Here is a 14,582-nt window from a genome sequence, read left to right as displayed (position 1 = left end):
GCTTCAGGATAAGAACAGAAATTGGGTGGCGGCGGCGCAGCAGCAGAAGGAGGCCCCATTAGCTAAAGTGGTGCTTCAGGTTAAGAACAGTTTCAGGTTAAGAACAGACCTCCGGAACGAATTAAGTACTTAACCCGAGGTACCGCTGTACTGTGATCATCTGGCATCTAAGGAAGTCCAGCTCTCTCAAAATGCTAAGAACCTCCTCTCACTATCCTAGCACATTTCATTGAAGGCTGGATGGCTCTCTGTTGGTGCCTTCCTATAATTTTACGACAGAGGGGTCTGGAGGGGCACATTTGGCCCCTGGACCTGAAGCTCCCCACATTTGTTCTCCCCACATAAGTTACATAACAGCATACTCCTGGAATGACAAGGCAAAATCGGTCGTGATAGTTGCCTGCCAAAAATTAAAACATTAAATAATGTGTGACTTCTTCCAGAACTGCCAACATGGTGCGTGCCCTTTGCCTGCCATTTTGCAACCCCTGCTTGGGCCATGCCCATGGCTAACTGCCCCTGTTGTCCAATCTTCGTCACACAACTGCTTATAACAAAAAAAAAGTGGAGCAGCTGCCGTGCCTCCCTGGTCCCATCAAGGAAATCCGCAATGCTGCAGCCAAGCTCCCAATTCATCTGCTTCCACAGCCCAGTGTTGGCCAATTGAAACAGCTCCAGAAGCCAACACAGAGGCCAGGAAACATACTTTGCATGATATGAACCATACACAGCGGAGCTATGAACTTTCACTCCCAATGATTATGGATAGATGGGCTGCAACCTTTGACTGGTTAAACTGGTAGATCAGCCAACTAATATTTTAGGTTGATTAACACGGGGCAGCAAGTCACAGTCATACCTGTTGATTAGTAACACTCACATTCATTTATTCGTGTTTTTAAATGCTCTTTTGGTTCTAGTGAGCTCTGAAGGATTATCATGAACCCAGCTACAAACTTTGACTGCTTAACTGGTAGATCAGCCAACTATTATTTTAAGGTTGATTAAAATGGGTAATGCAAGTGAAATACATGCTTGTTGATTAATATTTTCAAAAGCTGTTGTGATTCTGGTGTGTTATCAGCAATAGGGAAGGATAAAGAAATGAAAAGGACTTCACCTGCAGGTGCTGCCTTTCATTTATTGAGCTGAGAGTTATCTGAAGACAACTTCAGATATAGAGATATGCTAGTTGGCACATGTATTTAAGCTTATATATCTTATTAAAAACTTGCACTAAAAAGAACATATAGCCTCCTGATGTTCAACTGAAATCTAGCCCAACTCAAGCTCAGTAATAACACAGGGAAGTTCACATAATTGTTGAGCTGGAAGGCAGTGGCAAAGCTGAATTTTTCTGCACTGGGGGGCAGAGAGCAGGCGGGGGAGTGGCTGTCGCACGTCCCGGGGTCATGGCAAGCATCCTGGGGGTGTGGCATGCTGCCCAGGGGCGTGGTGTCATCCGTCCTGGGGGCATGGCGGCAGCCTGTGGGGGCATGGTGCATGTCCCAGGGGGCGGCCGCAATGGTACCCCCCTCCCCAATGGTGCCGGAGCAGTGCAGAGGAACGGGGGGCAGGGGGAGCACCAGTGCTGGAAGGGACCATGAGGTTCATCTAGTCCAACCTCCAGAAATACAGGAATCTTTTACCCAACGTGGGGCTCAGCCCTGAGATTATGACTGAGCCAGCTCTTTAGTTGCCTTATACCGTCAGACCGTAAGCCCATCTAGCTCAGCACAGTGGAATTTGGTCCATTTCAGCAAATGGGGCACTGCCACATCGACCTCCTACTGCCCCTACCAGCCTGCCTTCTTCTCTTAGTCCAAGAGGCCTCACGATCTCTCAGCTTCCACTTCCTCCCTCATGTCAGAGTTGCCCCTTGTAGAACTCAGTAGGAAGAAGGATAGGGGTCAAAACTGGAATTAATTGGCTCTGGTGCCACCTACTGTTGGGCTCCCTGCCTGCCACCCTACCAGTCTCAATGGGCCCCAACCACTGCTGATCATCTACATTGACCCGCAGCGGCTCTCCAGGATTTCACGCACAGAACACTCCCTGGGTTGAATATGAGACCCTTCTGCATGCGAAGTAGATGCCCTACCACCAAGTCATAGCCCTTTGCTATACCAAGTCAGTCCACTGGTCCATAACTAGCTCAGTATTTCCTGCAGTGATTGGCTCTCCAAGGTTTCAGGCAAACCCTAATGGAGATGCCAGGATTCTCCCATGGGCTTCCAGGAGGGAGAAAAAGTGACCGAGAAGGAACTGTTGAGATGGGCTCCCCCACCCCCAAATTTCCAGGACAAAATGCGGGGGGGGGGGGGTAATGTTTCACCCACACAAACACAGTTAAAATATTCATAGCACAGCCTCTGTCTTAGGGGCAAGACCTCTGCCTATTTGCTTATGTAACTCTTGCAAAATAATATACACAGCAATGGTATAACCTGGGATTTACTACCACTTTACCGAGTTGCCGTGCTCTGACTTGACAGTAAGCACAAACCCCTCTGACTTTGCGTGCCAAAAACGTGCATGTTTTTCAAGCCAGGAAGAGAGCAGCTAGAGTCTCACAGAGAAGAGAAGAGAGATTGTGTTTATGCTTCCTGATTTACAATGTTAAAAAGAGGGGATGGAGGGAGATTCATCGCATGAGAGTGAGCCGAACATTTGCAAGACGGAGGATTCTGAGCCTTTGAAGTGCTGTAGCAACAGACAAAGCCCCTCACATTTCAAAGTGTCCTCTCTGCACCAGACAAAGACACAGACTTTGAGACCAAAAGAAGAAATAAATCAGTAAGTTCAGCCTTACTGGTGGACAGCTCTCCATCAGCAAGGTAATTGCTGACAATTATAGGCTGCAAGGGATTCCTTAAATACAAGACAGGACTTTCTTTAAAAAAGAAAGAAAGAAAGGAGCTGTCTTCATTTCTTTCAGGGACACAACTTTAGTCCTCTTTAGTCCTCTTTAGAGTGAACCCACTGAAACTGATAGACATGAATCTACTCTGAGTAGAGATGCAAGAAGCCATCATTTTCTGCTTCTGTATTTGTTGCATGCAGTACTGTCTCCATTCCACTGCAGTTCATCTGCTGTCCAAAACTGCATTATTCATCTTGCTGCCCACTGCGGTAAAATTAAATAATCCAGAACTAGATGGACCAATGGTTTGATTTTTGTGTACAGCATGGGTGGGGAGCCCCTCCAGATGTTACTGAACTCCAGCTCCCATCAGCCCCAGCCTGCTGGCCAATGGTCAGGGATGAAGATGAGAGTTGTGGTCCTGAAACATCTGCAGGCACACAGGTTAGCCAGCCCAGCTGTAAGCAACTTCATATATTTATACTGTGTTGTGTCCAAGGTTGGTCCTACTCAGGCCACATCTGCACCATACATTTAACACAGTATGACACCACTTTAAGCACGTCTTCCCTCCCCAAAAATAATAATCTGGAAGCTGTAGTTTAAGAGTCTTGTGAGTTGTTAGAAGACCCCTCTTTCTCTCACAGAGCTACAATTCCCAGAGTGATTTAACCATCAATCTTCCCCAAAAACTCTGGGAATTGTAGCTCTGTTAGGGAAATAGGGATCTCCTAACAATTCTCAGTGCCCGGGCTTTTTTTCCAGCTGGAACTCAGTTCCGGCACCTCTCAGGTGGGCGCCATTGCCATTATAAGAGAACAAGGGAGGCGTTCATGGTGAGTTCTTGCACCTCTTTTTTCTAGGGAAAGAAAAAAAGCACTGCTCAGCACCCTTAACAAACTGCAGCTCCCAAGATTCCTTAGGGAAAGCTATTAAAGCTGTGCCATTTAAAGCACTGGTATAATAGTGCTTTAATTGAAGGTGTGGGTGCAGCCTCAGAGACGGCCCTATGAAATCAGTGAGCATAACTGCAATAGACCCATTCCCTTCAACGGCTGTACGCACCCCCAACTAAGTCCTACTCACTGAAATCAGTGGGCCTAAGTTAGTCGTGTCTGCTTACTTCAACGGTTCCACTCTGAACGTAACCGACCCTGAACGCATCCCATTATGGTCCAGGGGTGGAGAGGCTGCTCCACCAAGCTTTCAAGATGAGGGCAATGTAGCAATTGGAAAGAGCAACAAAACAAATACAGGAGACCCAGCGCAGTGATGGCACATACCTCCGTTCATAGCCCAAGCACCATGGATGCCCTCGACAACTTGGATTCCACACTTTAACCAACCGAGAGAAGGAGCTGATGCGTGGCTGTCGGTGACTGACCATTGCGAGTTGTCGCTCTGCACAGACGTTTGGCCTGGAGGGAAAAGAAAGATGTTATTTCTTTGTGCGGCTGAACAGTGGGACGTTCTTTTCAGGCACAGGGGACAAACCTGGCCCTCTAGGCTTTTTTTCTCCAGCCCTCAGACTATACTTCCTCTCCCTGGACCACACCTGTAACTCACCCTCCTTGATTGCTTTTTTTTTTATAATAATTTTTATTCGTTTTTCAAACAGATAGCAATAGCAACACAAAACAACACGATTTCCAACTGATCGTTTCATACCCTTCTTTCTTTTGACTTCCCCATACCTCCCCATCCCTGCATCCTTGTTTATTGATTCTTTAGCAACCCTTAGGTCCATTATCTTAATTCCCTTTCATAAAAGTTCCTCCTCCTTGATTGCTTTTGCCCGGTTGGAATATGTCCTTGATCTTTGGCCATGCTTTCCTCTTGCCTGGACAGATGATGCCAAAAAGTGTGTGTAGGAACTAGCCTACCGTAGAAAGGCAAAATTTACATGTATCGCTCCCGCTACGTTTACCTCAGGAAAGAATGCAGCCCTCTGGCTGAAAACACGTTGTGCACCCCTACTTTTCAAGGTAGGCATCACGGCTGCCTTCTTTCAAAATAATTTAGGGATTGGCACACAGAGGATATGGATTGCCTAGTGATTATGATATGAATCCCTCCCCACCACTACCACACCCACACTATTTTGGGTGGGGGGAGGAAATAACCTTTCAGGAAAGCATCATTACTTAGAATTAGCTAGCAGCATAATGGAAGAAAACACAATTCAAGTGAAATTGAGGGATGGAAATGGTAAGATTGCCAGAAGAAATATCAACAACCTCAGATACGGAGATGACACAACTATGATGGCAGAAAGTGAGGAGGAATTAAAGAACCTTTTAATGAGGGTGAAAAAGGAGAGCGCAAAATATGGTCTGAAGCTCAACATCAAAAAAACTAAGATCATGGCCACTGGTCCCATCACCTCCTGGCAAATAGAAGGGGAAGAAATGGAGGCAGTGAGAGATTTTACTTTCTTGTACTTTCTGCAGATGGTGACAGCAGTCACGAAATTAAAAGACACCTGCTTCTTGGGAGAAAAGCAATGACAAACTAGACAGCATCTTAAAAAACAGAGACATCACCTTGCCAACAAAGGTCCGTATAGTCAAAGCTATGGTTTCCCCAGTGGTGATGTATGGAAGTGAGAGCTGGACCATAAAGAAGGCTGATCGCCGAAGAATTGATGCTTTTGAATTATGGTGCTGGAGGAGACTCTTGAGAGTCCCATGGACTGCAAGAAGATCAAACCTATCCATTCTTAAGGAAATCAGCCCTGAGTGCTCACTGGAAGGACAGATCCTGAAGCCGAGGCTCCAATACTTTGGCCACCTCATAAGAAGAGAAGACTCCCCTGGAAAAGACCCTGATGTTGGGAAAGATTGAGGGCACAAGGAGAAGAGGACAACAGAGGACGAGATAGTTGGACAATGTTCTCGAAGCTACCAGCATGAGTTTGACTAAACTGCGGGAGGCAGTGGAAGACAGGAGTGCCTGGCGTGCTCTGGTCCATGGGGTCACGAAGAGTCAGACACGACTAAACAACAATTCCTTCTGAATGGTCCTATGTTAGTTGCTCCCATTCATTTTGGTGCATCTGCTCTAATTAATGCTGGATTCGACCCAGGTTCCACCCCCCACCCCCTGCCTCTCAATATAAAGACTGCCCACTCTCTCCTTGTTCCTATTTCCCACCTGCTTTTTGCTGGCTGGAAAACTGCAAAGTTAAGAGTCGCTTTGCCTCTGGCCCTGCCAGCCACTGACGTGTGTGTCCCCCCCTTGTTGTCCACTAGGGAATGTGGCCCTCGGGATCCAAGAAAGTCCCCCACTCTGGCTCTAACTACTACACCAGCATCCCAGCCACTCTAGGTGAGGAAACGCCAATCCTACAGACATTGCACGAGTCACGTTTGGCTCTCCAGGATTCCATAACCCCCAAACAGAAATGTTTGTTTACAGCCAGGCTAATTTTGTTCTTCATTCAGCTAAAACCGTGTCCTGAGAGTGAAATCTATTGTCTCCAGGGAAGCTGGAATGGAGAGGCAGGATGTGCTAAGCTAAATCAAGAGCTCATCAAAAGAAGTGTTCCAGTCAGTGATGATGAGTTAAGCTAACAGGGCTAGATTAAAGGCTGCAAGGGAGCCTCAGGATAAAACCTATGTGTGTGAGGAGGGGGGAATCCTCCCCACCTGTCTCTACTTTACCGGGACGTGCAGAGATAAACGCTGTCCTGGGCTGGGCTGCAGAACTGCCAACTTTTGCTTTCAGAGCTTTTGGCAGGTGAAGTTGAAAGGCTTTGGGTCGCAGCCAACGCTAGCCCTACTCAGAGCAGACCTGTCGACATTAATGGATCTAAAGTTGTCGTGTCCATTAATTTCAAAGGGCTTGTTCCAAGTAGGTCCGGCATTGGATATAACCCTTTTAAGTATATCCAAAATGGAGCAGAGCTTTCCTTCCTTTAAAACAAAAAACAAAAACAAACCTAAGGACAAAAAGGTATTCCTGAGAGTACAGAGAGTGTTTTTACAGTGGTACCTCGGGTTACATATGCTTCAGGTTACAGACTCCGCTAACCCAGAAATAGTACCTCAGGTTAAGAACTTTGCTTCAGGATGAGAACAGAAATCAAGCGGTGGCGGCGCAGCAGCAGCAGGAGGCCCCAATCGCTAAAGTGGTGCTTCAGGTTAAGAACAGTTTCAGGTTAAGAACGGACCTCCAGAACGAATTAAGTACGTAACCAGAGGTACCACTGTACTCCCATTCTGAGCACATCAAACATTTGATTGAGCAATTGGATCGCTGGGGCCCCAAACATGCAAGCTGCCTTTGTACTGAGCCAGAGCATCCATGCAGTATTATCTATGCTGATTGCCAGGGTTTGAGGCAGGAGTCTTCCCCAGAATTACCTGGAGATGCCAAGGATTGAACCGGGACTGCCTGCATGCAAAGCAGATGCTGTTACCATGAGCTACGGCTCCTTCCTCAATGGAACACACAGCATTCGCTTCCAGTTAGACCACTGGCCCATTGAGCCAATATTATCCGTTCTGAGTAGCAGCAGCTCTCCAAGACCCCAAGAGAGAGAAGACTGTCTCCCATTATCTGCTCTCCCAACTCCTTTATTTGAACCACACCACACCTTCCTTGAGCCACACACACGGTTGACCAAAGAGTACAAATCCAAATTTCCATATATCAGGGATTCCAACTGCACAGTCTTTGGATGTCTAACCAGAAGTCCCATTGAGTTCAATGGGCCAGGTAAGGGTGTTTAGGCAGAAGGGCAGGTATGTTTTGTTGCTGCTGTTGTTAGACAACAGGAAACCTTCCACAGCAAATCATCCTGCAGCACCCAATTTATCTTCTCCCTACAGTGGACCGGGTGGCGCTGTGGGTTAAACCACAGAGCCTAGGACTTGCCGATCAGAAGGTCAGCGGTTCGAATCCCCATGACGGGGTGAGCTCCCATTGTTCGGTCCCTGCTCCTGCCAACCTAGCAGTTTGAAAGCATGTCAAAGTGCAAGTAGATAAATAGGTACCACTCTGGTGGGAAGGTAAACGGTGTTTCCGTGCACTACTTTGGTTCACCAGAAGCGGCTTAGTCATGCTGGCCACATGACCCAGAAGCTGTACGCCAGCTCCCTCGGCCAATAAAGTGAGATGAGCGCCGCAACCCCAGAGTCGGCCACGACTGGACCCAATAGTCAGGGGTTCCTTTACCTTTACCTTTACAGTGGACTAGAATACTCAGACCAGCCTTTGCCAGCCAGGTGTGCTCCAGATGTTTTAGACTACAACTCCCATCAACCCCAGCCAATCTGATAAACCTCCAGATGTAGTGCAAACATCTGGAGGGCACCAGGTTGACAAAGGCCGAAGAAGATTTGCGGTGAGCCAATCCAAAGGGCAATAAATCCACTTGAATCCAAGCCTTCTGGGGTTTGACTGGGTTGTAATTCAGGCTACAACAACGGCTTTCTCAAAATGCATTTGCACTCAACCAGCCTAGGTTATCCCTGCCTCAAGCTGCTCAGCTTATAAACTTAACGAGTTTTCCAGAAATACGGAAAATGTCATCATGGTGGAGTTTTTCAAAGCGCATCGATGACATGATCCTGTCCCCTCAACCCCAATGCCTAACACACACATCCCATCACAGGGCAAACAACATATGGAGAAGATGATCTGGATTTACTATGTTGTTCAATCCTGGTTCAGTTTACAAAGGAAAACAAAGATTTCGCTGTCGAGAATGGCGCTCTTGGCCAGAGCTCAAGCTTGTAAGGAAACTTTCCAAAGATTCACACAGTCATATGCCGAGCGCCAGAGCTATAAGCTTTAATTGCAAGGAGAGGAAGACAGGAGGCAAATACTGTGCTCGTAAAAATGAGCAATCCTTTCAACTGAGCAGCGTGAACAACTTTCTCCTGGTTGAGCTCTTAAGATGGCAACCTTAAAACACAGACTTCCTCAGGGTGGGGGTGGGACAACTGAAAGCCCTTCCAGAAATCCATTTTATTCTGCATTTGCGATGATTTGAGCTCAGGGCAGTTATACACAATCCCACTTCCAATACTGTTTCAGCCTGCAAGAGTTCCTGGACAGATGTCCTGTACAGTGGTACCTCAGGTTAAGTACATAATTCATTCCGGAGGTCTGTTCTTAACCTGAAACTGTTCTTAACCTGAAGCACCACTTTAGCTAATGGGGCCTCCTGCTGCCGCCGCGCCGCAGGAGCACGATTTCTGTTCTCATCCTGAAGCAAAGTTCTTAACACAAGGTAATATTTCTGGGTTAGCAGAGTCTGTAACCTGAAGCGTATGTAACCCGAGGTACCACTGTAGCTTCCTGATGAAATCCTGCAACTTCTCATAGCACAAATGTTCTGGGTTGTTTGGGGGGTGGGCAGAGAGTGTTGCTCTTTTGTTGCACTGTAGGTAAAAAAAAGGTAAAGGACCCCTGGACGGTTAAGTCCAGTCAAATTTGACTATGGGGTATCATGCTCATCTCCACTTTCAAGCCAAGGGAGCCACCATTTGTCTGCAGACAGCTTTTCTGGGTCATGTGGCCAGCATGACTAAACTGCTTCTGGCACATGGAACACCATGACGGAGGCCAGAGCGCACAGAAACATCATTTACCTTCCTGCTGCAGTGGTACCTATTTATCTACTCGGGCTGGTATGCTTTTGAACTTCTAGGTCAGCAGGAGCCGAGACAGAGCAACAGGAGCTCATCCCGTCACACGGATTCGAACTGCCAACCTTGTGATCAGCAAGCCCAAGAGGCTCAGTGGTTTAGACCACAGCGCCACCCGCGTCCCATGCTGCAAGATTGCCCCGCTACACAGCAACAATGCAGTAACATCGGAGAAGCCTTCCAGAACAACCGAGTGAATTGATGTGCGGATGGTCCAACAGAAATCCACCACTATTGCTGCGTAGATGGCATGTTGCAGAAGACACACACAAAAATGAAAACCAGTCCAAGGAGTCTGGTGGCATGTTTAAAGACTAATAACTTTACTACAGCGGAAGCTTTCGTGGACTACAGTTCACGTCTGTCGGAGGTGGAGCTTTACTGCAGCCCATAAAAGCTTCTAAATTTGTCTTTAAGGGGACAAAACATTAAGTGGTTGACTTTGCTACAAGAGACTAACATGACTGCCCCATTACTTTCTCAGGTGAGGTGAGGGATGCTTTTTCAGATTAAGGGCCACATTCCCTTCTGCACCATCTTCTGAAGGCCATGTGCCAGTGGTGGGTAGAGCTAGGGGCAAAAGTGAACAGAGCAATCCATGTGAATTTTGCCTTTGTACAGTAGTTTACACACACACACACACACACACACACACACACACACACACACACAAAGCCTCTGTCCTCTATCCAAGCAAGCAGGAGCTATTATTGGCGTTCAAGGGCATATTCCAGCTAGGCAAAAACACTCGGAGTCTGCAAAGCAGGGCAAGTGAGAGGCGTGCAGCCTGGGAAGATTTCCAGGGGCCAGACAGAAAGCCCTAGAGGGCCACATTTGGACCCCAGTCCCAAGGCCCTGCACCTCTGCTCTAGTGAACAGGTCCCATTGCACAGAGCGCCAATTACTTTCTGCATGCATGTGTTCTGTGAGTCTTTTAACAGCTGCATAATACACAGATACTCAACTGGTAGAGCTTTTCCCATGCGGGCCAGGGGAAAACATAAGAAAAATGCTTCACCTACTGAACTGCTGCTTGGCACTAAAGTGTTCAACACACAGGGGAAAATGCTGGCTGCCTCCTACACTTAAAATTCCTTTGCTGGCTTGCAACGAGAGCAAGAAAAGATTATTTAAACTACCTGGGATGTCTTCTTTTTTTGCAAATGGAGTAGATTAGCTCTCATTCTCCTGGTGTCTTCCAGATGCACCAGCCTGGCAAAGGCTGGGAGTAGACTGTCAAAATGCATTTATTATTTTATGGCGTTGCTTTCATATCCCAGCTCTTTCTCCAAGGAGCTCAAAGTGGCACACAAAGTTCTCCCCTCCCCAATTAATCCTTACAGCAACCCTGCGAGGTGGGTTAGGCCGAGAGTCAGTGACTGGCTCAAGGTCACCCAGTGAGCTTCATGGCTGAGTGGGGAGATTTGAACCCTGGACTCCCAGGTTCTAGGCAGAAACTCTAACCACTAACTCCACACTGTCTCTTTATTCATCTAACCCAATACTGTGTTTAATTGGTTGCAGCTCTGAGCACTACGCACTATCCAGGTTAGGCTGGCTAACCTGTGGTGATCCAGATGTTGTTCAGATCTCATCAGCCCTCCCCATTAACCATGCTGGCTGGGACGAATGGGAACTGGGAAGTCCAACAACATCTGGAGGACCCCACATGGACTACCTCCGATTTACAGTGGTACCTCGGGTTACATACTCTTCAGGTTACAGACGCTTCAGGTTACATACACTTCAGGTTACAGACTCCGCTAACCCAGAAATAGTACCTCTGGTTAAGAACTTTGCTTCAGGATGAGAACAGAAATCGTGCTCCGGCAGCGCGGCAGCAGCAGGAGGCCCCATTAGCTAAAGTGGTCTTCAGGTTAAGAACAGTTTCAGGTTAAGAACGGACCTCTGGAACGAATTAAGTACTTAACCCGAGGTACCACTATAAACTAATCCCCTTCCTCGGGGGGGGGTATTATTTTTATTTTAAAAAACAACCTTATTTAACACATTTTAAGCCAGAGCAACTTAAACTAAACTTTGCAAAGGAACATGGCTGAGTGTACAAAGTGTTATCGGCAAGCATTGGGTGAACTGGTAACAGAACAACCCTATGCAGGTTTACTTGGGAGGAAATGTTCCCCTAGTGCCCAAGGGAGCTTACTCCCAAGTAAGTTGGTTGGGAATCGCAGCATTGCTCTCATCAAGTCTCAGCGTCACCACCTGTTAAATGGCAACAATGATAGTAACTGCTGTGCACAGATAAGCATTCCTCAAAAATATTGGGGAAAGTTCATAACGACCCTTGGTGATCATCCAAAAATTAAAACCATCTGCTTTTTCCATTGCCTGCAGCAACAAGAACTCTTGCTCCTTAAAAAAAACAAAAAAAAACAAACAAAAAAAACAGTAAACCAAGCAGAAATCAAACAGGTGAAGCATTTTCCTTTCTCCAGCCTAGAAAAAGCTACACCGTCTGAATAATAATAATTTATTATTTATACCCCGCCCATCTGGCTGGGTTTCCCCAGCCACTCTAGGCAGCTTCCAACAAAATATTAAAATACAATAGTCTGTTAAACATAAAAAAATTCCCTAAACAGGGCTCCCTTCAGATGTCTTCTAAAAGTCGGGTAGTTGTTTATCTCTTTGACATCTGCTGGGAGGGCATTCCACAGGGCGGGTGCCACTACTGAGAAGGCCCTCTGCCTGGTTCCCTGTAACTTGGCTTCTTGCAGTGAGGGAACCGCCAGAAGGCCCTCTGCGCTGGACCTCAGTGTCTGGGCAGAACAATAGGGGTGGAGACGCTCCTTCAGGAATATCTTTGCCCCACGAATGATAAAAGTACAGGAGTCCAACAGGAGAAAAGAAATACAGAAGCTTGCCAACTCTCATACTTAGCATTCACCATAGCACCTTAGAGTAATCATAGCAATTCATAACTATCATTAACTCAGGAATTCTTACACCAACGTTCCCAGGTAGGGCAGTATTATAACCCCCCTCCAATACTGCAGATTTGAAGTGGGGGGTGGCATGAGCAGCTGCACCCCCTAGATCAAGTAAAACAATAGAAATACTTAACTGACCAATCACGTTGGTTCTGCCCCCCCCCAAAAAAAAAAAATCCTGGCTACGCCCATGGGTAGAGGAGGTGGACATGGAGGAACAGCTGTAGAGAGCAGAATCTGAATCCAGGACTTCCCACTTCACAGTCCAGTTTCTCAGCCACCATTATCCTTTTTCACACAGCACCCATATATAAAAGTTTTCCGCCCGGCTTTGGCCCCAATCCAAAGACAAGTTTGAATACCTACATGTTGGGCAGCAGCTTGTTCCCGTAGGCAGGGAAAAGCAGCTTGAGGACAAAGATGTACCGGGCGAGGGCATGGATCGCCATCGCTGCCATCCTCGGCCCCACAGCTCTCCCAGGATGGAGGTGCCTCCAGCAAGTTGCAGCGAAGTCACAGTTCTGGCAGGTCCCCGATTTTCGGAGGAAGGAAGTTCATTGCTACCATTTGACCCAGCCGGGTCTGTCTGTCGCTGTTCCTCCTGCTGCTGTTGTTCCTTTACAAAAGAGCACTTTTGGAACTCTCTGTCCCCCTTGCCGGGAGATAGATAGATCTGTCACCGGGTGACATTCCCTCTGGGGAGCAACCGAGCTCTCCTCTCCCTCCTCACACATCCACGGGAAAGCAAGGAGAGTTAAAGGCAGAAGGCGCAACAAACAGCTGCCCTCTCCGGTGTGCTGCAGCCCAGCCTTAAAGCGCTTTGCTGCGACTGTGGCATTCGGGAGAAGCCCATGGATGGCAGGATCCGTCCAGACAAAGGGAGCTGCATTCGCGAGCTCGATCCACGCTTCTTAAGGTATAGTCTTTTTGTAGCAAAATCCAGGCACGGTGAAAGAGAGGGAGAAGAAAAAAAGCGCGCGCGCACCTTTGCTCCTTCCAAACAGGATACAATGCGCATTCCAGGGCGCCTTCACGCACAATGGGGAGAAACTCCCATTAATTCTCTCTGTGTCTCTCTTTCTTTCTTTGCAGAATGCGAGCTATCCCGTTGCAGGAGAAGCTGTTCTCTCCCCTCCCTCCCTCCCCTTTAAACAAGCCGCTGAATTTTGGAGACTCAAGTTAAGCAGAAAGCCATCCCACCCCACTTTTTCAGGTTCGGAGAAGGAGGAGGGGAGCCAGCTGGAAAGAGGAAGAGGATTTGGCTAGGGCAATTAATATATGTGTTTTCTTTTTGCTCGTGTTGCAAGGATCCGAGTACCAAGGTGGGAGCTTGCATCGGTGCCTCTTTCTCTCCCCCTCTTAAAATACCCAAAGAAAAGCTGGATTTAGACAAAAACCTCCCCCTCTGCACCAACTTTGTAGCCTGATCTGATTGCACGCTTACCCTGAACGAAGCTGGCAAGAGCTTGTTCCTCAGTCAGAATTGCAGAGATGGAAGGGACCCCGTGGGTCAAGCAGTCCAACTGCCTGTAATGCCGGAATCTCAGCCACATGAATCTCAACATGCTGCCCACCATCCAATTTGAAACACACCAGATCCTGCTCAGCTTTGCAAATGTGCTAGCAGTTTTATGGCTGGTGTAGTGGTTAGAGAGCCGGACTAGGACCTGGGAGACCAGGGTTTGAATCCTCGCTGGGCTGTGAAGCTCCCTGGGTGGCTTTAGGCCAGTCACTCACTCAGTCTAATCTACCTGGCAGGATTGTTGAGTTCCAGGGAGGAAAAGGGTGGGTTATATATTCAGGCGCTAAATAACTAATTCTAACCCTCTTTACCCAAAAGCAACCTGCTCTGGCTTCTGTAGGACCTACTTCTGAGTAGGGCGTGGCTAGGATTGAACTGTTATAGACTGCAAACTTAATTTGGGATGGGGTGCCGCTGAACTTGGGAGACTTTCTTTTGAGTAGACAGGCTCTGTAAGCAAACGGGCAAATTTAGGATTGTACCCCTGCCAGCGCAAGCTTATCAAAGCCTGCTCAAGGAGTGAGTCGATTTAGTTGTGGGTCTACTCATAAAATCCATTGAGTTCAGTGGGATTCAATTCCAGGTAAGTG

At 47.5% G+C, this 14,582-nt stretch overlaps 2 protein-coding genes across 5 annotated transcripts in view; one reads left to right on the top strand and one right to left on the bottom strand.

Annotated features, from left to right (window-relative positions):
- Positions 1-14,582, top strand: part of MRPS16 (mitochondrial ribosomal protein S16) — a 317,894-nt gene that overhangs the window by 114,400 nt on the left and 188,912 nt on the right. The window lies entirely within an intron of this gene.
- The window catches only part of MEGF6 (multiple EGF like domains 6), a 206,840-nt gene that overhangs the window by 188,294 nt on the left and 3,964 nt on the right, over positions 1-14,582 (bottom strand). For 2 of the 4 annotated variants that reach the window (XM_079986728.1, XM_079986727.1), the window contains exons 1-2: positions 12,837-13,599; positions 4,147-4,281 (exon numbers count right to left, since the gene is read on the bottom strand). In XM_079986728.1, the coding sequence (XP_079842854.1) occupies positions 4,147-4,281; positions 12,837-12,928 (227 nt within the window). In that variant the 5' untranslated portion in view covers positions 12,929-13,599. Of the gene's footprint in view, positions 1-4,146; positions 4,282-12,836; positions 13,601-14,582 lie in introns of those variants that run through there. The other 2 variants (XM_079986725.1, XM_079986726.1) reach the window with 2 other exon arrangements.

The sequence above is a fragment of the Podarcis cretensis genome (assembly GCF_951804945.1).
Source record: "Podarcis cretensis genome assembly, chromosome: 8".
Classification (NCBI taxonomy): Eukaryota; Metazoa; Chordata; class Lepidosauria; order Squamata; family Lacertidae; genus Podarcis; species Podarcis cretensis.
Note: the sequence above shows the minus strand (reverse complement) of the source record. Positions and strands in the feature narration are given on the sequence as shown.